This window comes from Bos mutus, chromosome 2, assembly GCF_027580195.1.
Source record: "Bos mutus isolate GX-2022 chromosome 2, NWIPB_WYAK_1.1, whole genome shotgun sequence".
Taxonomy (NCBI): Eukaryota; Metazoa; Chordata; class Mammalia; order Artiodactyla; family Bovidae; genus Bos; species Bos mutus.
The window spans coordinates 111,182,130-111,205,669 of NC_091618.1; the positions used below are offsets into that span (position 1 = coordinate 111,182,130).

A 23,540-nucleotide genomic window follows, 5' to 3' on the forward strand; every position below is an offset into this window, starting at 1 on the left:
ATGCCTTTTCTTGGGAAGTAACTGCTGGGAAAGTATTATTTTCCAGTGTTAATACTACAGTAACAATATTGATGAAATTGGGTGAGAAAGTATAGTCTCGGTTCTTGATTTTAATATGACTATATCATGTTGTAATCATTATTTGCTCTTAGATCCATAAATGAAACATACATCCTCCCTTATAGCCTTCTCTAATTCCGTGATGACCTAGATACAAACATATGCTGTTACTCTGTGTTCTGTGTATCCCTGTGAATGCTGTGAGCAAATTGGACCTATTAGCATCTCTCACATATATTATCTTAGCTACTTGTTTGTTACAGTTCTTCAAACCTCATGTTTAAATTGGTGACTGAAAATTGTAACAGCAGAGTGCTTACTACATATCAGGTATAGTGTAAGGCACTTTACGTTATCTCTAATCCTCTTATCAAAACCTTGAGAGTTAAATACCAATTCTGTTTACATATGAGGAAGCTGAAGCTGAAAGAGAGCTTATGAAGGGTAAGATTCTAAACCAAGTTTGGCTGATTCCAACATATGCTTTCCTTCTTACGCTGTCACTGAAGCAGCAGTTTCATTCTTTTATGATAGTTACCTGTGGTAAGAAATTCAATTCATATTAATTACAGTCTAGTACAAATGTAGATACAGATGTGTACAGATATCCTTTGAATTTCAAAAGTTCACTTATGCCACTTAGGGAGTGTGACAAACCCAAGCTCCTTCCCTGGAAACTACACTCAGCATCTCAGCAGAAAGCTGCCGTAGCTTTAAACTGTCTCTGAGCATCTGCAGTATTTACTCTGTGCACATGGTAACAAGATGTGTCCTAAAGTAATCGCTTCTTCAGTTTACACCATTTCAGCTTAAAGTTTTCAAGGACTGCTCTACTTTTGGATAGCGGGGGCAGGGCGGGGGTGGGGGCGGGGAGGGCGGAGTCTTGTAACTGATACAAAAGTTTTTGAAATAATACCTTCTCTGCTCTTACTGTATTTCATTTTTTTCATTGTTGGCCATGACTAAATTGTTGGCTTTGACCTGTAGTTTGAAGAACATTTTATTAAAAAATAGCATGGCTTATTTATTCATAAATTTGCACTTATTTATTGGTAAATTTGCATCAGATAATATCTTATAGTGATTGGCTCAGAGTAATGAATAAACAGCTTTGATCTTTCATGTTGTTAAATAGAATTTTTCTTATCTTCACTAATAGAGGGTAAAAGTGGCAAGATACATAAACTGAGCCCATTTTCTAATGGGTACACCTATGTACCACTCTCTTTAAAATTTTCCTCTGTAGACTAGACTTAGATATTAGTTTTATAAAGATCCATGTTTATTCATTTGCAACCTAACAAGAATTCAGTGATTCTAGTAGTGTATTGAGTGTATGCTGTCTACTTGATTATTTTTTTAGTTTAAGGTTGAGGTATATAGGCCTCCTGTAGCTCAGATGAAAAAGAATCTGCCTGCCAAGCAGGAGACCCAGATTTGGTCCCTGGGTTGGGAAGATTCTCTGGAAAAGAAAATGGCAACCCACTCTGGTATTCTTGCCTGGAGAATCTCATAGACAGAAGAGCCAGGCAGGCTACTGTCGGTGGGGTCGCAAAGGGTTGGACGTCATTAAGCGACTAACACTTCACGACTACTGAGGCATATAAGTGAAGGAGACTGAGAGACATACTGTAAGACCATGGGGCTGTCCTTAGCCTTTAGAACTGTTTATAAAAATGAGATTTCCTGTCTGTATCATTACCATTATTTTCATGTCCAGGGCTCTTACATTGTTTCATTTCCCAATTTATGGGAGTTTAAGAAAGAGGGGTAAAAAACCCCTACACTTCAAGTTTTATAATGAGGACACTTTGTGCTTAACTCTACCTCTGCTTTTCCATTGGTTTAATACAGAGCTTCTCAAACTTAGCCTCCTTGTCTCACATTTAAGAATATGTAATAAATTCCCAAACTCACCATGATAAAAAATTGCGAAATTTACAGTTTGAGTGTAAAAGACAGTAAATTGAACTTGGGTAGGCAGTGTAATTAGTACAGAAGTAATGTTAGTTATCAAATTGAAGATAAAAATTGGTCTTAGACTTAGGTCTCTTTTTCATTTTTTAGAAAATGGCTGAATCTATTCTTTTGAAAAGCACATGTTCTTGCTTTCAAGTTTACTCTGTAAGTTGATAGTACCATTTCTGAACTGAGGTGCTTTGCTGTCTTAAAGCACCTACTGTGAATGAAATTGACTAGGAACATGTGACCTTAGTCAATTTCGCTCCCGGCAGGTAAAAAAAACTCATGGCAGGAGTGTAATACCCACAGATACAGGCCTGGAAAAGTTACTTTCTTCTCTTCTCTTTTAGAAGTTTTTAACTCTCTTGAAAATGGCATTGTCTTTTCTTATTCACCAGAAATCATCAGCATGGATTTTTCGTTGTTGTTGCAATTTTTAGACACAGATTTTTAAAGAGGAAATTCCACAGTTTAATCAGCTTGTTTACACCTGAGGAAACTGAGACCCAAGAATGTTCATTGATGACCCTATGGTCACAATATAAAAGAATATCTGGCTACAGTCAGAACCTTGATTTCCATTGGAGTGCTGTGTTTCTTATATCATTCTACTTTCTTATCTGTGTGGAGTTTCGTAATGGTTTTTGGTATTGATTTAGTAATCATATTTTTCCTCAGGTACATGTTGATTAGAATATATAATGTGTAGAAAAATGTTATATGTAAATAGCTCTTAATTTTTTATTACATGATCTTAACATCTGGAATCCACACTTCCCAAGTAGACTAAATTGTTAAGGCCTTCTGGTTAATATTATTCTTGTCTAAAATGGATTTTAAAAAAACTTTTTGGAATAAATAACATATGTAATAAGTTAGTTTTAACTCTCAAAGAATCTGTGAGAATATAAAAATAATTGAAAATTGAATCATTTGTTCTTAACCATGATTGAAAGACTTTAATCAGCATATTTAAAATTGTGGCCTCAGAAAAATGTAATATTTATGAGATCACAGATAACAGGATCTGTGTTAATGATGCCAGTACTGCCTAAATAAAATTTTGAATTTTACATAAAATGAGACAATGTAGAGAGAAAATTCTGTGTTAAAATAAATGGTATAATTAAAGTATTACCCTCTTTTTATTTATCTCCCAAATTAGCATTAGACCTATATTCAAAATATTTCCTGATTAAAATTTAACAATATCTAAATTGTGAAGAAACAAGTGACCTTGCGTTTGATTCTAGGTGTTTAAAAAAATAAAAGGAATGAATTCCACTGATACATTCCTAAAGTTTTGTCCTAATATTTTCTTAATATTGATTTTTAAAGAGTAAAGAATATGAAATTTTGGACAAATGGATCAAAATGAAGTGATTCAAAAGGATATTGAACCAGAAAAAGGTTTATTTTGAAAATATTAAAGGAAAATCATTTGTATCTAACATATAATTTTAAACTTAAGATTAAAGTATTTCCCTCTAATAGTCTCATTTTGTTTGTGAAGTTACTTACAAGTAGAATTTTTATAAATTAAATTATGACTTTATGTGCAACATATTTTTCCTGATTTTTGGAATTCATTGGCAGTTTCCTTTGTAGTGAGTAATTACGCTACTTTGTAAATTAGGAATTCTTCATTAGGATATTAAACTGTCTTAAAATAGAGTACATCAGTTTGATGAAACTAGTTAATAAACTTATAGACAACTGTTTCCTAAATAGCATTAATGCACAAATGATATAGATTTTGACCTCATGCTAAGAGTTAATTGTGATAAGTGATAGGTTAGAGTATCAGTTTTTAGTGAGTATTTTCTAGGATCTTGCATATTCCTTGTTATGTGTTACAATATTTTTAAATAATTCAAAGTGTGCTTTGTGGCTTATTCTTAGATATCTCTTTAACGCAGTGTGACATACAGATGAGAAAACTTGTTCTGAAGACTCCTTCCTTCAGCTTAACAAAAGCCACCCATTTCACAGATGATTTAACTTTGATTAACCTACTCCATTGTAACAGATTATTCCAACAACTGGAATTTCATTCTTTCATGTTATTTCTAGGTGCAGCTTAATTTATAGACCGCTTTTCTTTCCATCTCACCAAAATACATCACAATTTTGATGTTAACTCAGTAAAAATTCAATGGTTCATTAAACCTAATCTTAGCATTCATTGACAAGAGGTTTGTCATTTTAAAAGTAACTGCTACTTTTATGCATTCTTTATTGCTCAGTTTATAATCTTAGATTCCCTGTCAGAGAAAGCATGGAGTTAACTACTTAGCATACTGCAATGAATATTCATCAATAAATTGATGTGACATGGCAGTCACATTTTTCAGTCTTCCTGCTCTGTTGTAGTGTTTTTCAGTTTTAAATATATTATGGCTTATCATATAATAGGGACTAGCTTAGAGAATCTTTAGAATTGTAATATTATGTTTTTGGTCATGTTAATAACTTTTTTGGTAGCTAGTTGTATTCATTTTTAATAAGAGTATTTGTTTCAGAGGAACAGTCTCTAATGGTACTCTCTAATGGTCAGATTGTTTTTCCATTCCATATTAGGCATTTTTGGGCCAAATATTTGGTATGTGTAGATAATCAGCTTAATAATAAAAATATTTTAAAAGCAGATCATTTTTGTAATGTTCTTGGAATTTTTCTTAGTGTTAGCCATTTAATGAAGCTTGATTCTTAAGTATCTGAGTTTTTGAATCAGTTTTTAATAGAAAAAGTTAGTACATTCATTCTAAAATAAAATCCTGAAAACAAGTATTTAAATATTGTAGTCATCATTCAGCTACAACTAAACTATATGGGCAAATAAGCATGACAAATGCCATGAAGTAGGCAGAGTTAGATCACTGTCTACCATACTTAATCTACATTTTAAATTTTAAAAGGAAAAGAGTGTCTGTAAGCATGATCTTTTCTGTTAAATGTGTAGATTATGAGGTCACTTAGCACTAAAGTACTGACCATATGCATTATGACAGGAATTTGACACCTGTCATTGGAAATGGTACTTAGAAGCCGTATAATGCAACAAAGTTGAGGGAGGAAGATATGATGTGGATAGGAAGCTGTAATTTATAATTCACAACGCTTCAGGATGACCTGTCCAGGGTGACTCAGATTCCCTGTCTTTGGTTTTAGGATTTACATACAGTGAACTTACTAGTCAACAAAATTGATAACTGATAGTATTAGAAGAAAATGGAAAAATACATATTTTCAGACTTAGTTTTTAATTAAAGTAAATATCTTGTTATTCTAAAAGTCAGCTTAAGTGTAATTAAATTATTTTCATTACATTATACTGATAGGTGACTTGATGGTAGAATTTCATCATAATGTTTGAGCAGTACAGTATAGAATTGTTACTTTACTTTACTTTACAAGATACACTGTTCTCAGATTAATAATCCATTGTATATGAGAATTCATCTAAAAGGGAGTACTGTCTTTCTGTTTCTCTGTGTGATTATTTTGCCCCCAAAAAAGCTTTCATTTTTTTAAGTAGCACAAAAGCTGTAATTGGCATGCTTTGTAAGGAAGTGTCAATGTGCAAGAGAGTGGCGATCACTAAGAATTCTTTTGCGTGTTCTTTCCCCTTTGCACCACCGCCTCCTCAGCGGGGTCACTGAGATCACTAGCTTTTCTTGAAATGGCCATTTTCACTGGCAGGTGCATTATACCCTGTATTTTCAGATTGTTTTTCCATTCTGAATGTTTGGCAGGTTGATTGCTCTGGCTGCATTGACGGAGAAAGGGCTGACAAATGCGGTTGGGCTGGCTGAAAAGACAGTGATTACTGTTTTCCTTTGTGGCTGATTGAGGCCCTTGAAAGGAAAAATTTTAACCTTCACCATTTGGTTCAAAAGTATGAGCATATATTGAAATCATTCGTGCCATTTATCCTAGTTCTGTAAACTTGTCAGAACGTAAAAATCGCTCAATTTCAAGTAATGTAGGATTGGCATACGTCATTATCATTTTGATTAAGTTGGAGGTTGTATCATTGTGTGCATTATACAGTGTCATTTAAAGCTTTCTTTCCTAAAGGTACAGTTATATTTTTATTGCTTATACTATAGAGTTAGAAAGATTTTCATAGCTTTCCAAACCTAACACTATGTGTGTGGTTTGGCAGCTGGTGTGGCCTACAAGCTGCATTTTGTTTGCAGGGTAAAGGCTTATCTGTAGGCCTCCTGGAGTGTGGGTAATTGCACAGGCTCGCCATTGGGGAGAGACAGGATTGGAAGCAGTCAAGCGGAAGAATGTTATGCCATCCCATTGCCACCTTGTAGCAGAAAGACACAATCCCAGCAGTGCCATCTGGTTGTTGCTATCTAGTCAGCTGGCCTGGCTGCTGGGACCATGACTTGGCAGCTGGTTCCCATACTTGACCATTCTTTTGTGTATGTCGTATGTTAGTGTGTTTTAGATAATTTTGAACATGGGTCGGGGAAATGACTATAACAAGTAAAGTCCCCTTATTGAATAGGCTCTCATTACTTGAGATGGACTCTGCTACAGATGCCTGCTGCCATTCCCTCATAGACAAATGACGCATCTGTTTAGGCAATAAAAATAAGCATTTTCTTCATAAAAATCCATCTCCGTATGTAGCGAAAGAGAAGGTAGGCAAGAGTTGTATGTTCTGTAACATTTTAAAATAAGTAAAGTTATTTTCCTGGTTTGGTTGTGTAAGAGGAGAGTTAGTCATTTTTACAAGTCTTATAAACATTGTCTATTGTCTCAATGTGTATTTTTATTCAAGTTAAGAAAACATTATTTTAAGTGCTTATTGCCACATCATATAACAGTAGATAATGAGACTTGCATTTAAAATGACAGAATAGAAAATGTGGTCTCGTAGCTATTATCTTTAAAATCTGCCTCTCAAATAGCAACCTGAGAGTTAATGTAAGCCGTCTTTATGCCATATGAAGATCCATTAGACACTGATGGTTTCAGATCACAAGTAAGCAGCCAACTCTGTAGGCTATTTTAGACATTTGATTTTTTTCATTTTACAGCATTAATATGTCAGCATGCTACATAAAACTATGTAGGAGTTGCATGTTGTTCTGTCTGGAATGATAAATGCTTGCAAGCTTTTAGAGATTTACATGAGGAACTCATCCTAGTTGCTTATATATCTTATTTCAGTTTATGTAGCTACAGAATTTGATATGGCTGTTGCTGACTTACCATGTTAGGTATGGATAAAGAAGGTCCACTTAATTCTTTTTTAAAAACTGTATTGATAAAATTTTCATTATTTCTCCTCATTCTATCTTATGAGTGGTTCACTTGTGCTTCTACCTAAAAAGTTGTGATACTTTCTGAAATAATTACCTCAAGAGCTTTCAGTTATTGTCATAAAAATAATTTTTGTGTTACTGCTTTGTTTTTATTCAGATGAAGAAGAAGAAGATGACGTGGTGACTCCTAAGCCACCTATTGAACCTGAGGAAGAGAAAACTTTAAAGAAAGATGAAGAAAGTGATAGTAAAGGTACCTTAAAGAATTTAACTTAAAAGAATTTAAACAATTTTATTGATTCCTGTTAAGATTGTTTTTTTTATTATTTATGCACTAAAGTAGAATAAAATGCTCTAAATCAAAGAGGTGAATCTGCTTAAAAAATGAGTCGCTTTCATTGATCCAAATTGTGATAGTGAAGTGACATGATTTGAGTGGCATATATCAGACTTTAGAAAAACATTTGTTTTACAGCTCCTCCTCATGAGCTGACTGAAGAAGAAAAGCAGCAAATCTTGCACTCTGAGGAATTTTTAAGTTTCTTTGACCATTCCACAAGAATTGTAGAAAGAGCTCTTTCAGAGCAGATTAACATCTTCTTTGACTACAGTGGAAGAGATTTGGAAGACAAAGAAGGGTAAGTATAGTTGCTAAAATTATGGTGTCCGCAATGTTTAATTACTTTAAGAGTGGGAAGTTATAACACAGTTGTTGGTTTTTTGTTTTTGTTTTTTTTCTGTAGAGAGATTCAAGCAGGTGCTAAACTGTCATTAAATCGACAGTTTTTTGACGAACGTTGGTCAAAGCATCGAGTCGTTAGTTGTTTGGATTGGTCATCTCAGGTAAATTACAATAACAAAATTGGTTTCTGTTTACCCATTTTTGAATTACAATAAGCAGGTAGTTGTATTTTAATTATGGAAACTTTGTATAATTAAATCAATGTATATTATAACAATGGATGATGGCTCTAATGTTATGGTTGCCTTATGTACTTAGGAAGAAAGGATTGGGAACACTATTTAAAACTCAAGGTTTTATTTATGCCACAACTTAGTTTTACTTATTTTAATTGCTTACCTATTTTAATTCTATCCTTTGGATAGAATTGCAACACATTTTAATAAAATATTTTAACATTAAAACCTTTAAAATAACCTTACTAATTCAAAGTTTTACTGATGTTGCAGAGAGCATAACTCTAGAGATGTATTTCTTGATGAAGTGTTAGGAATTTGCATTTTCAGAATAATTTAATTAAAAAAGTTGAGTAACTAGGAATGTAAAACAGTTATTATGCATAGCATTTTTTCCCCACTTGATTCTTGCGAGCAGTATCCAGAATTACTGGTGGCTTCCTATAACAACAACGAAGATGCTCCTCATGAGCCTGACGGTGTGGCCCTTGTATGGAATATGAAATACAAAAAAACTACTCCAGAGTATGTGTTTCACTGCCAGGTAAGATAGTCTTTTAGCAGTCTTCTCCCAGTTTAAGAATTCACTAATGAATTTAGACAGTGCCTTTTTTCTTTTCTTGTCAACATAATGATTTCATTGGATTGGCATTTACTAAACCACCCCATATTTGCAAACAGATGTTAACAAAAAACTGAAGACTTCTCTATTCAACATGATCTGTGTTTTCTAGCTTTTCTGGTGTCTCTTATGTTTAATCACACCTAAAGTCCTTTGCTGTTGTGATTTTCTGTTATTGTGATTGATTGTATAAAAGGAATCTTTTATAAAATGTCTTTTCTGCAGGGAGTTTCTCAGGAACTTACTTGCTGAATATACAATTAGATGGTTGGCCCACTGAATTACTTATACATGGCCTGAGGAGTTGGAACTAGATAGTTTTAAGTAGAAACATATGTTTGAAGTAGGAAACAGATGCAGATTTTTAAAGTGGATTTAGTGGGAGGTTAGAATTTGCAAGCCTTTCTGGTTGCATAAGTTATAATCTTTTAATAATATAATAATTCTGCAAAACACTTAACTGAATCAAAACTAGCATTATACTCTGTTGTCAGATTTCTGTCAAAGGCTAAAGTAGAGCCACTTATCTTTTGATTTAATGCTGTATTCAAATAGTTTTTGCTTTGTTGGATAAATTGCTTAAATATTTCTGTAAACAGTCATTACATTCGACTTTTAAGCAAAACTATTCTAGAGCTGTATCTTTATGTTCTTAAACAAAATGACATTTTTAAGTGTGTGTATTTACTGGTGGTTTTAATCTCTGATAGCTTACAATAAAAGGGAAAATGTTTTTGATTATAGATTTATTCTTATAACTTGTCACATTTCTTTCGTTTGACCCTTGAATATAAAAATCTTACTTATTTACAGTCAGCCGTTATGTCTGCGACATTTGCAAAATTTCATCCAAATCTGGTTGTGGGTGGTACATATTCAGGCCAAATTGTGCTGTGGGATAACCGTAGCAATAAAAGAACTCCAGTGCAAAGAACTCCACTGTCAGCTGCAGCACACACAGTAAGTAAAGAGGTTATTTCCATTAGATTTCCTTCATCATTAAATACTTAGTCGTGTCTGTCAAAATAGTCTCAAAATATGTTTCCTTTGATGTATGAATTCCTCATCATTTAGCAACTAAGAATGAGGACTTTTTTTTTATTTTTGGAAATCTATTTTATTAGAAACTTATCTCTCTTCTAAGATAATCTATTGTTAATCCACAGAATAAGATCAAACTTCACATTAAAAATGCCCTTATGATGTGAGACTGTTTGGATATGAAACAGAATACCTGTGATGATACAGTAAAAATTATTTCATCTTTTTGGTGAAAATAGTTCCAGAAAACTTTCTTTAATATTTCTTTCTTTAGCATCCTGTATATTGTGTAAATGTTGTTGGAACACAGAATGCTCACAATCTGATTAGTATCTCTACTGATGGAAAAATTTGTTCGTGGAGTCTGGACATGCTTTCCCATCCACAGGTAGGTTAAACTAGGAAAACTCTGAAGTTTTGAGGCAAATATTGGTATTTTTTTAAGTCTATATAAACCCGTATATTTTTCATAAATGTTTTATAATAGTATTATAGTAACAGTTTATAAATCTAAGCATGTATTAAATATAATCTGTGATATATATACTTCATTTTCAAACCTGCTTTTAATCAATTAAATTTATGTAAGCAGTATAGTAAAAGAAGGTTTACAAACTAAGACTAGAAAATGTTCTTAAAAATTTTTTAATTGTAAGTTTACAAAATAATCTCAATTTTTTCTGTGTAGGATAGCATGGAATTGGTTCATAAACAGTCAAAGGCAGTCGCTGTGACATCTATGTCCTTCCCTGTTGGAGATGTCAACAACTTCGTTGTTGGAAGTGAGGAAGGTTCTGTGTACACAGCATGTCGCCATGGCAGGTAAATCTAAACTGGAATTTGCAATTATTTAAAATTCTCCCTTGAATAATCTCATGAAAACAATTTGCCTCTTAATTCAAGTAGGAGTCTCTCCTAGAGCCACTTATTTGTGACAAGTTATTTAAGTTCAGGTATGTAAAGTTAAATACTTTTTAAAAATAAAAGGTCATTTTAGATCATAATGTGTTCTAGTAATAGATTTTGAGGGGTGTGGTGTGTTGTGATTTTCGTATATGTGGACGTGCTCACAAAAGTTAGTGGTAGGAAGTAACATTCTGCAGTTACAAATACAAAAATTCATATACTACATACTGACCTTTAAAGTTGTAAATAAGATTTTCAACTGTTTTTCTGTTTCGATTTATTTGGACATTGAGCCTTCTTGGCTCAAAGTTCACTTCTCCTGATAATTGTACAGTAATGTCACGTACACATTTTAAATTGACTAGTATTTCTCCTGCTGTTCAATCTGTTTTGAAATTGTCTAGCTGTACAATTATCAATTGCTTCCTCTAAAAAAAAAAATTGAGTGTTCAGATTTCATTGCAAATACAGATCACCTTCACTTGAAAGCTTTTGTTTTAAAAGTAACCTAGGTTCTCTGTCTTACATGTAGCATCCCTTTGTCTCTATTCCACCACCTCAGAACCTTGGATATTGGACTTTTGAGTTCTGTCATCAATAGCATCATGATTATGGTTCCAAAATGTACTTACTACTGCTTTAGTGGTGTTATCAAATATGGATAGAGTAACACTCAACATAATTATTTTGATGTGTTATGAGCACAGAGTTAAGTTTATTGAAATTGTGTCAAAGCATAATAATAGATAAATCTATGATAACATATATTTGTAAGTGATCTACTTACAAGAGATTTCCCTGTTTTCACTCTTATGAAATAGCAAAGCTGGAATCAGTGAGATGTTCGAGGGACATCAAGGACCAATTACTGGCATTCATTGTCATTCAGCTGTTGGAGCAGTGGACTTCTCACATCTTTTTGTCACTTCATCATTTGACTGGACAGTAAAACTTTGGACAACTAAGGTATCTAAAAACAGATGTCTGGTCAGGTGCTCAGGTTTCTGACACAAGGTGGTGCTCTAATACTACATGGAAAAGACGAAAAGCCTCCTAATAGCTTGGAATGATTTACTGATAAAGCTAGTCACAGAACATGAGTGTAAACTAGATGTTGAAGTTTTTAAAAAATATGCTTACAGGTATGATAACTCCACTCATAACCAAGACCGGTTGTCCCACCACTTCTGGCATTTCAAGCATAGAAATTGTTATTCTGAACTGAGCTGGGAGAAAAGCCTCTGAAGATCTCACATGACTCTCATATAGCTCCCCTATAGCCTGGCACAAAAGCTGTGCATTTGCTCTTTGAAGAGCTTTTAGAAGATGTTCAGAACTGCAGTGATTCACAGAACTGATGGAAACTGGAGAAAAGATAGATAAAAACTGTTATACAAGACGACTATGTCATAAACTTGAGTCATTAGGAAAGTATTGTATAAATACTTGTAAATTATTATAGTATAAGTAAATTTATTTATATTTCATATTTAAATTATTTTATATTAAATAAGTAAATTTATTATAAATACTTATACATAAGTAAATCCTTATACTTATGGATGCATATTTATTTTTGTTGACCACAATACATAATACAAGTTGTTTGTGTTTAAATAACCCTTGGAAAACCTTTTATGTTATGAAGTGCTTCCTGATCCTCCAGCAATTCCAGAAACATGTGACTTGCCCTGAATTATTAAAAGTCTCAAGGCAAATCCAAAGTGCCTTTACTTTGCTGTCTATCTTTTCTGTAGTATTACATTGTTGCTGACAAAGTCCCGTTCTTAGAATATCATATTCTGTTTAAATTAAGTTAAATTTTAAGCTGTGTTTTTTCATGTTTTCATCTGCCTTAACTTTGATTCTTCAATTTCTTTGAGAAAACCTGGTGCTTTTAAGAGATTTTCTTCACTATTACAGTGGAATCATTTATTTATCAAGTGTTGATCTTGTAAATCAGGGATGAACTCACTATTCACTCTTGTCCTTTCCTGATGCTTTCTTTCAGTGTAGTAGGAAGTGAGGTAGCAAATTGTCTCTTAAAATTCAACATTTTCATGTTTGGGATTGGCTTTCCTGGTAAAGAATCTGCCTGCAATGTAGGAGACCTTGGTTTGATTCCTGGGTGGGAAAGTTCCCCTGGAGAAAGGGATGGGCTCCCCACCTCCAGTTTTCTTGGACTTCTGTGGTGGCTCAGATGGTAAAGAATCTGCCTGCAATGCGGGAGACCTGGGTTCTATCCCTAGTTTGGGAAGATCCCCTGGAGGAGGGCATGGCAACACTCCAGTATTCTTGCCTGAAGAATCCCTCTAGACAGAGGAGCCTGACAGGCTACAGTCCATGGGGTCGCAAGGAGTTGGACATGACTGAGCGACTAAGCACATTTGGGATTAATTCAGTTCAGTTCAGTCGCTCAGTCGTGTCTGACTCTTTGTGACCCCATGAATTGCAGCATGCCAGGCCTCCCTGTCCATCACCAACTCCCGGAGTTTACGCAGACTCACGTCCATCGAGTCAGTGATGCCATCCAGCCATCTCATCCTCTGTTGTCCCCTTCTCCTCCTGCCCCCAATCCCTCCCAGCATCAGAGTCTTTTCCAATGAGTCAACTCTTTGCATGAGGTGGCCAAAATATTGGAGTTTCAGCTTCAGCATCAGTCCTTCCAAAGAACACTCAGGACTGATCTCCTTTAGAATGGACTGGTTGGATCTTGCAATCCAAAGAATTCTCAAGAGTCTTCTCCAACACCACAGTTCAAAAGCATCAATTCTTTGGCACTCAGCTTTCTTCACAGTCCAACTCTCACATCCATACATGACCACTGGAAAAACCATAGCCTTGTCTAGACGGATCTTTGTTGGCAAAGTAATGTCTCTGGGATTAATTAGCAGGCATTAAAAACAGCATTTAAGTCTAATGAAGGAAAATAGATTAAAAACTGTTTAACACAGTGTCTATCTAGCATGATAGAGACTTCACAGTGTTCATTCAGTTCCTGCTTTTCTCCTCCATGGAGATCAGGCAGAGTGTTAATACATTTTGTTTATCATCTGTTTTCCTCCCTGGATTGCTCTTGAATTTTTGCTTTTGAATGAGATTTATACAGTGGAGAAAGGTAGAGGTAGAAGATTCTCATGTCTGTAAGCAAAGAAATGCATAATCCAGCTAGCAAAACCAAAGCAAGATGCAAAATTGGAGAGATGAAGCCAATTGTTTCTCTCTAGCTGTAGGTGGCCACCTAAGTGGCTAGATTTCTGGATATCTGGATACCTTACATCTTAGATTGTTGGTCAGTACCCTTTTTCAGTATTTGAAAAGAATCTTTTATCTATTTGTAGATTTGTTATTTTTAATATCTCAGGGCTTCAGTTTGCCATCCTTTTATCTTTAAATTTGAGGTTTCCATTCTTAAATATACCACTAAATAGGACTAGAAAATGAAGACTTCATCTTGCTTAAATAAGAACAGTACCTACATCTGTGATAGTGGACTGACTGGTGCTTGCTTTTTTGTACTACACAGCTGGTTGCATGGTGGTTGATATTTTTTGTTTTTGTATTTTCCTGTATTTCAACATAAAACTGCCTACTGAATAAGAATGACAGCCAGCCATATCTCTTTCTTTGCTAATTGAGCTAGGCATTGCTTCCTTCTTATGCTTCATATAGAAGACTCATTTATTCATTCAACTGTAATACATGGCTCCCTTCCCCCCACCACCCTATTCTTTGGTCACTCCAATGTTAGTGAAGATTTTATAGAAGATAAATCACATACCCTCAATACTGCTAACTGCTACTGCTAAGTCACTTCAGTCATGTCCAACTCTGTGTGACCCCAGAGATGGCAGCCCACCAGGCTCCCCGATCCCTGGGATTCTCCAGGCAAGAACACTGGAGTGGGTTGCCATTTCCTTCTCCAGTGCATGAAAGTGAAAAGTGAAAGTGAAGTCGCTCAGTTGTGTCCGACTCCTAGTGACCCCATGGACTGCAGCCCACCAGGCTCCTCTGTCCATGGGATTTGCCAGGTAAGAGTACTGGAGTGAGGTGCCATTGCCTTCTCCCACCCTCAACACTGTATCAGAAGAATTACCTTTTTAATCTTACTTTTCATCACACAAATAGTTCTAGTCTATGAAGGAAGAAAGAGCAACAATCTGCTAAGTATTTTTTTGTTTGGCCATATTATGACTCCCAAAGTCATTATTGCTTTGATCTTGGATTTATACTTCATGGTTAATTGTGTTACTGGTCTTCATTTCTTCTCTAAAAACTTGGTAGAGCCTCTCTGCTCTCCAATACAATGATAATGAATAATAGGCAAAATTTTAAGATAATCTCTTCTTAAAAACATTGTTCCAGCTTAAAAAGCTTTAAGCTTTTTAAACCAGTATCTTCAAATTCATAAATTTAACAGACTTTAAATGTTTTTTTCTTTGCCTCTACTTTTTAAGTGTTTTCTGACTCTAGGAATTGGGTCCCCATAAACTGGAGGAATGAATCATTAGATATTGCTGTATCTTTGTATCCTTTAAGAGGTGACTCTGCCCCAGTAGCAAAACAAGATTCTTTCTTTTTCTCCCTTTCTATAAATCCTCTATCACTTGAAATCTCAATTGGTACTGCCTCAAATTTCATTTAAGTAATCTATCTTCTGTCATCTTCTAGTTTTTGCAGAGTCAGGGATTTTAATGCAGTGACAGGGTTCTGGATCATCAAATTGTTTTCTTTACTTTTTTGAACTCAGTTATTTTTAATAAAGAAGATAAAGATAGATAGTTCTCCACATTTTGGTGAAGTTTAAACCAACCAAGATATTGCTTCTAAAATAAGGACACTGTTAACTTTTTAAAATACCAAATTTGAAGATTCACAGCAGAAGTACTTTGGCAGTCCTGAAGAATGGTAGGAGGAATAGAATGGTTATCTTGAAGATAACTTGAGGATTCCATGAGTACTTGATTAGGGGTAGACCTAATAAATGAGCTTAATATTCCAACCACATTTAACTGTACTTACTACAGATTACTCTTAAAATATAAGAATTATTTATTTGGAGGACAAAATATTAATATATGCACAATATATTCTAATCTCAGAACTGATGCCTTTCAGGAGCATATTTACCATAAAGTGACAAAGTTAAAATCATTAATGTATTTCTCAGAATAGGTAGTTCTTGAACTTTTATAGTCCATATACACCTTAAAATTATTTCACAGTTTCTGATGTCTTAAATTCCCTCCTTATTTGAAAAGCTTTAACCTATTTAACTCTTGGAAAATATCTGCTTTAAAACAGGGTTAAAGAGATTTTACTAATGCTTCTAATAGCAACTATGCACCTATTAGACAAATTAAAATGAAGAAATGCTCTGAAGTTGGGATGTTTCTTGGAAAATGCTGCCTGACCATCAGGACCCAGTCCTCCAGGGCAACATTTACTGTAATAACTTGTTGTTGGCCAGTGTCCAGCCTGTTCTTTGCATATTCAGAAACTCAGTTTTATCAGTCTACTAGAGTTGATTAGCTAGGGAGTACTAATTAGAACTCACAGGTGTCTACGACACTGATACGTGGGAGAAGGTCAATTTATTAATTTACACTGAGAAACAACTGCCAGAAGGCCCAGATACTCATACTTGCCTGACCAGTTCATTGTTTCCCTGTATTGGACAACCCACATGGGAAGCCAAATTATAATTAGAAGGTTGCTTGGTAAGCAAGGAATTGGAGCAAAAGACGTTTTCTAATTTGAATGTTTAATGGCATCAAGCAAAGATAGCCTGATTCGTTCATCTTCACATAGAGATAACCCTGCCATAGATGGTAATCCTCAGAATCCGTTGACAGAGACACTGTCTCCAGGACAGTGCTTGAATTAGGCGTTTCTTCAGTTTTCTTATAAGATTGCTTCTTTATATTTCCATTTCTTTTTAGGATACATACATTCCTTCTCAAAAAGTTAGTATCTTCTTTCAGGTTATATAGAAAGGTATTTCTGCCCTTGGAATTGTTTCTTTTTCATGAGAATCTGTTTATTTCTATCTTGATTCAAGTGAGGACGTACTTATTTCCCACTTCTCTGGAGAGTACCTTACCGTTATGTTCATGGATTTACTATAGGGACTCTTTGGTTATTAATCTAGAACTCCCCAGATGCCCCCAGAAAAATATAGAATTACTGTATACATTTCCTAGGGCTGCCATATCAGATTGTCACAAACTGGGTAACTTAAAACAACAGAAATTTATTCTCTCACAGGAGGCTAGAAGTCTGAAATCAAGGTGTTGGCAAGGTTGGTTACTTTTGGAGGCTCTGAGGGAGAATCTATCCCTCTTCCCCTGTCTCTTTTCTAGTTTTCAGGGTTGCTAACAATCTTGTGCCTTTTGGCTTCCAGGTGCATCACTCCAGTTTCTGCCTCTGTTGTCACATGGCAGTCTCCCTACATGTCTGTCCAGATTTTTCTCTTCTTTTAAGACAACAGTCATGCTAGATTCAGGGCCTACTCTAAGCAGTATAACCCCAGTTTAATTAAGTCTGCAAAAGACCCTTTTTCCAATAATGTCACATTTACAAGTTCCAAACAGACTTGAATTTGGCAGGGAGTTGTGGGGCTGGGGTGGGCAGGACACTATTTAACCCAATACATAACTGTAAAGAACTAAAAAATATATATATATGGTTTGTCTCTTGACCATTCAGTGTTTATTTTCACCATGTACTACAACGAGTTGCCTTTGATTATTCAAATGCTGTCTGTTGTTCAAGAAACAATACATTCTTTTGATTAATTCTTTTTGGCAAATGTATTTGCGAACCTTTTGTTTGGAAGAATTTTAGAGCGGCAGTGACCTTTAGACATCATCTAGTTCAGTAGCTCTCAGTTTTGGTCGTATTAGAATCACCTTGGCAATTTTTAAAACTTTTAGTGCTCACCTGGCACCTGAGACTGATTAAATCATAGTATCTAAGGAGACTTGGCAACAGCATAATTTTGAAAATCTCTCCAGGATTAGGGGGATTACAATGTATAGTCAAAGTTCAGAACCACTGATACAGAACTTTTGTTCTGCAAATAAGGAAGCAGGGGCCTGCAATGATGAGATGACTTCTCCAAAGCCTTAAAGCCCTGAAATAAGAGTCTAGGTCCTGTGTCCCTCTTCAGCTCTTTCCTGCTGCCTCTCTTCCATTTAGGCAGAAGTTCTCATCAAATTAAGAAAAGATATTACTATTAAAAAGTATTTCAAGTGATCCATTTGGGATTTTAATTTGCAGTGTCATATATAAGATTAATATATTAATGAACAATTTTGGTATTGTGTGTGTTCTTTCTTTCTCTTTGAGGGGCAAAATTGTTAATCCTTGGATGACTGTTAAACTTGAAAAAATTACCAAAGGTTTCTAATTACATTTTATAAATTTGGAAATGTTGCCTTTATTGTATTTTTATTTTTAATATCTTTTACCCAGTTTTAATGCATCCTGCTCTTATTCTCTGGCTGCATCATAGTCCACTTAATTAGATGAAGAATTTTATTAATAATTTCCTGAGACATTCCACAATATTCTTTTTCACTTTATATATAATTTTATGTGTTTTATTCAAATTAGTATATTAAATTTTTCATATTTTATAAAAAATGGAATCATGATATGTACTTATTTGTGTTTGGCTTTTTTGTTCATTATATTTGTAAGGGTCATTCCATTTTGTTGAATGTAGTTGTAGATTATTAGATGTTCATTGTCTCACATATATAGTATTCCCTTATGTAAATATACTATAATTTATCCATTCTGCTGCTGATGGTATGTGGGTTAATTGTAGTTTGGGGTTGGGTTATGGATAATGTTGCTATGAGCATAGTTGTAGGTGTCTTTTGGTAAACATAAACACTTGTTTCTGTTGGGCATATACTTAGGGAAATACTTGGCCATAAGATATGCACACTTTCAGTTGATACTGCTGAGCAATTTTCCAAAATAGTTTTACCAGTATTTTAAATTTAAAAAAATCTTGTAGACCAATATATATTCTTACAGAGTTGAACATGTATGTACACATGACTGTGAACAACTGTGTTAAGTCTTTGATGAGAGACCATAAAATTGCCTAAAAATGGGATTTTCTTGAAGTATACAATCACCTCAGGATTTATAGACCTTGTTGTTCAGTCGCTCAGTCGTGTCCAGCTCTTTACAACCCCATGGACTGCCGCATGCCAGGCTTCCCTGTCCTTTACTGTCTCCCGGAGTTTGCTGAAACTCATGCCAATTAAGTTGGTGATGCCATCCAATCTTCTCATCCTCTGTCGCCCCCTTCTCTTGCCTTCAATCTTTCCCAGCATCAGGGTCTTTTCCAATGAGTTCACATCAGGTGGCCAAAGTATTGGAGCTTCAGCTTCATCAGTCCTTCCAGTGAATATTCAGAGTTGATTTCCTTTCGGATGGACTGGTTTGATCTCCTTGCTGTCCAAGGGACTCTCAAGAGTCTTCTCCAGCATCACAATTCGAAAGCATCAAATTGTTTGGTACTCAGCCTTCTGCATGTTCCAACTCTCACATCCATACATGACTATTGAAAAAACCATAGCTTTGAGTATATGGACCTTTGTTGGCAAAGTGATGTCTCTGCTTCGCAAAACACTGTCTAGCTTTGTTGTAGCTTTTCTTCCAAGGAGCAAGCGTCTTTTAATTTCGTTGCTGCAGTCACTGCAGTGATTTTGGAGCCCAGGAAAATATTCACTGTTTTCCATGTTTTCCCACTCTTAGTTTTTGAATGTTGAGTTTTAAGCCAGCTTTTTCACTCTCCTTTTTCACCCTCATTAAGAGGCTCTTTAATTCCTCTTCACTTTCTGCCATCATCTGCATGTCTGATTCCAGCTTGTGATTCATCCAGCCCGGCATTTCACATGATGTATTCTGCGTATAAGTTAAATAAGCTTTGACATACTCCTTTCCCAATTTTGAACCAGTCCACTGTTCCATGTCCAGTTCTAACTGGTGCCTCCTGACCTGTATACAGGTTTCTCAGGAGGCAGTAAGGTGGTCTGGTATTTCCATCTCTTAAGAATTTTCAGTTTGTTGTCATCCACATAGTCAGTGGCTTTAGTGTAGAAAATGAAGCAAAAGTAGATGTTTTTTCTAGAATTCCCTTGCTTTTTCTATGATCCGTCAGATGTTGGCAATTTCATCTCTGGTTCTTCTGCCTTTCCTACATCCAACTTATACATCTGGAAGTTCTCAGTGCAAGTACTATTGAAGCCTAGCTTGAAAGATTTTGAGCATTACCTTGCTAGCATGTGAAATGAGCACAATTGTAGTTTGAGCATTCTTTGGCATTGTCTTGCTTTGGGATTGGAATGAAAACTGACCTTTTCCAGTCCTATGGCCACTGCTGAGTTTTCCAAATCTGCTGGCATATTGAGTGCAGCATTTTAACAGCATCATCTTTTAGGATTTTAAATAGCTCAACTGGAATTCCATCACCTCCACTAGCTTTGTTCATAGTAATGCTTTTTAAGACCCACTTGATTTCACACTCCAGGATGTCTGGCTCCAGGTGAATGACCACACCATTGTGGTTCTCCGGGTCATTAAGACATTATTGTGTAGTTCTTCTGTGTATTCTTGCCACTCTTCTTAATCTCTTCTGCTTCTGTTAGGTTCTTGCCACTTCTGTCCTTTATTGTGCCCATCTTTTCTTGTAATGTTCCCTTGGTATCTCCAGTTTTGTTGAAGAGATCTCTAGTCTTTACCATTCTATTGTTCTGCTCTATTTCTTTGCATTGTTCACTTAAGAAAGCTTTTTTATCTTTCCTTGCTATTTCTGAGCAGGGTGTTTGTTAATCACTGATGTGCATCAGAACCTTTAGTGGAGCAACACCAGAGAGACTCAGGATGCACAGGGAAGGTGGGGCCCTGCGTCTGAATTTCTTAAAAGCTCTGCAAATGATCGTGATACTCATTGTTGCCTTGGCATTGTTGCCAAGGGGAGTTATAGGAAAATAATGATCTTAAGGAAAAAAACTCTTACTTTCTGTTTTTAGCTTACTTTTAAGTTTGTTTAAAATTTTTATTTTCTTAATTACAAACAGATTTTTTTTGGCTTTTAAGATAATCATGCAGTTGACATTTACTTTGATACCTGGAAAATTTTAGATTTATAATTTTAAACTTTTTGTTATAGAAAATTCCAAATAGATACAAAAGCAGAAAGAGGAGTATAATTAAACTGTAGTGCTCATTACCTAGCTCCTAAAATTATCAACACGTGACCAACCTTGTTTGATCTATTCCTACGTACATTCCCTCCCTACCGCTGGATTATTTTAAACAAAGACATAGTATGCAGTATTATATCTACAAAACAAAAAAAACCTGTAATACTACCATATCACTGTTGCACTCTCCCCCTAAATGAATAATAGTGATTCCTTAATTTCATCAAATAGGCGATCGGTACTCAATTAAAAAATTTTTTTTTGTTTTTTACCTTTTATTTGTTTGAAGCCGAATCCAGATGAGGTTCATTTATTTGTGATTAACCCATCCTTTGAGTCCTTCTCTTAAAAGTAGGGTTTCCTTCTCTGTCTTGCTGCTACTGCTGTTGAAGAAACCAGTTTGGTGGTCCTGTTAGTTTCTCACAGTCTGGATTTTGCATTCTGTGGTATCGTTCATACTGTTGTGTATAGTTGCAGATTGTTTATAATTCTGTAAGGAGAAGCTTAGTGTCCCCCAGTCCTTATGTTGACATCTCTTCATTCTTTTTGGTCATCTGGAGCTTCTTCTGCAGTAGATTCCTCAGGAGGTGCTCATGGGTGCGTTATTCCTGTATTCACAAGAGTCTGTCTACGAAGGTCAGTTTGTGCTATCTGCTAAGTCGCTTCAGTCATGTCCAATTCTTGTGACTCCATGCACTGTAGCCCGCCAGGCTCCTCTGTCCATGGGATTCTTCAGGCAAAAATATTGTAGTGGGTTGCCATGGCCTCCTCCAGGGGATCTTCCGGACCCAGGGATCAAACCCATGTCTCCTGTTTCTCCTGGATTGCAGGTGATTCTTTACCACTGAGCCACCGGGGAAACCAGTTTGGCTGTATATAAAATCTACAGTTTACATTTTTTGATTACCTTAAATATATTATTGTTGTTTTCTGGCAAAAGCATTGTCAAAAAGTCTGATGACAATCCTATTTTTTTTCATTACCTCATAACTTGGTCTTTAAAAATCTGGATGATCAAATTTTTTTTTCTTTTTTTTTAAGGGTTGATTGTGTAGATACACAAGATACTCTAATATGAATTTCAGGCTGTCTTTTATTTTAGGAGAGTTCTCTAAAATTATTATTTTTGTATTCTATAGTATTGCTTTGATTTTCTTTTTTAGGGCCTACCATTACAGGTATATCTTTGTTAATCTCATTTGTCTATCACTTTGAAAAAAATTCAGTTTATCTCTTTTTTTAAAAAATAATGGTGTTATTGAGATATAATTCATATACCATAAGATTCATCATTTAATAGTGTACAATTCAGTGGTTTGGGGATTTTATTTAAGCCATCCTGGTGGTATGAAATGATATTCCATTGTGGTTTTGATTTGCATTCCCATGATGGATAATGATATTGGACATCTTTTCAAGTGCTTATTTGTATTTGTAGATCTTCTCTGGAGAAATGCCTGTTAAAACTTTGCCCAAGTTTTAATTGGGTTGTTTGCCTTTTTATTCAAGTATTGTTAAGATTTGTAGATACGAGTTACTTATAGATATATTATTTCCAAATATTTTCGCCCATTGTATAGGCTCTCTTCACTTTCTTGAGGGCATTATTTGAAGCACAAGGGTTTTAAATTTTGATTTACCCCAATATATATACTTTTTTTTTTGTCATTTGTGCTTTTATCTCATCTAAGAAATCATTGACAAGTCCAAAGTCACAATGACTTACTCCTGTGCTTTCTCCTAAGTTTTACTGTTTTTACCTCTTGTATTTAGAAGTTGTATTATTTTACCTCTTATATTCGGATCTAAGATATTTTTGAGTTAATTTCTGGGTTTGATGTGGGGAAGGAGGGGTCCAACTTCATTCTTCTGCATGTGTATATACAGTTGTCCCAGCATCACTTGTTGAAAAGACTGTTCTTTTCACATATAATTGTCATGACATCCTTACACTTGTTAAAGATCTGTCACAATAACTTTGTGTGAGATTTGACTGAGATCCTTTTTTTTGTTCCTTATTATCTAGTAGTGAAATGAGTTTTTCTATGTGTTTAAGGAGGGAACGGGCATAGATAACTTTTCTAGTTTCATGTTGTTGTTGTTTAGTGGCTCAGTTGTGTCCTACTCTTTGCGATCCCATGGACTATAACCCGCCAGACTCTTCTGCCCATGGGATTTTCCAGGCAAGAATACTGGAGTGGGTTGCCATTTCCTTCTCCAGGGGATCTTCCTGAATCAGGGATAGAACCTGTGTCTCCTGCTTTGGCAGGTGGATTCTTTACCACTGAGCTACCTGGGAAGTCCTTTCTAGTTTTGTAGTCTAGGTTAAAGCTCTCCTAGGTTTTTTGCAAAGTGGATATATATCTCTCTGTGTCTTGTACTTTCTGAAATGTATCTTTTCCGTTCCTCTCCACCACCTTATCTGAACCTTCTCTTTCCCTTGTCTCTATTGTGCTGTGTTCCGCAACTTGGATTCCATTCCCTTCAGTTTCTTTTTGGTGAGACTTTGTCTTGGAA

General features: G+C 35.2%; 1 protein-coding gene across 4 annotated transcripts in view; it reads left to right on the forward strand.

The window, feature by feature from the left end:
• Positions 1–23,540, forward strand: part of DYNC1I2 (dynein cytoplasmic 1 intermediate chain 2) — a 53,954-nt gene that overhangs the window by 25,144 nt on the left and 5,270 nt on the right. For all 4 annotated transcript variants that reach the window (XM_070358396.1, XM_005887577.2, XM_070358411.1 and 1 more), the window contains exons 6-13: positions 7,465–7,560; positions 7,783–7,945; positions 8,051–8,150; positions 8,644–8,769; positions 9,661–9,807; positions 10,163–10,276; positions 10,577–10,710; positions 11,616–11,760. In XM_070358396.1, coding sequence (XP_070214497.1) covers positions 7,465–7,560; positions 7,783–7,945; positions 8,051–8,150; positions 8,644–8,769; positions 9,661–9,807; positions 10,163–10,276; positions 10,577–10,710; positions 11,616–11,760 — 1,025 coding nt within the window. The remainder of the gene's footprint in view (positions 1–7,464; positions 7,561–7,782; positions 7,946–8,050; positions 8,151–8,643; positions 8,770–9,660; positions 9,808–10,162; positions 10,277–10,576; positions 10,711–11,615; positions 11,761–23,540) is intronic.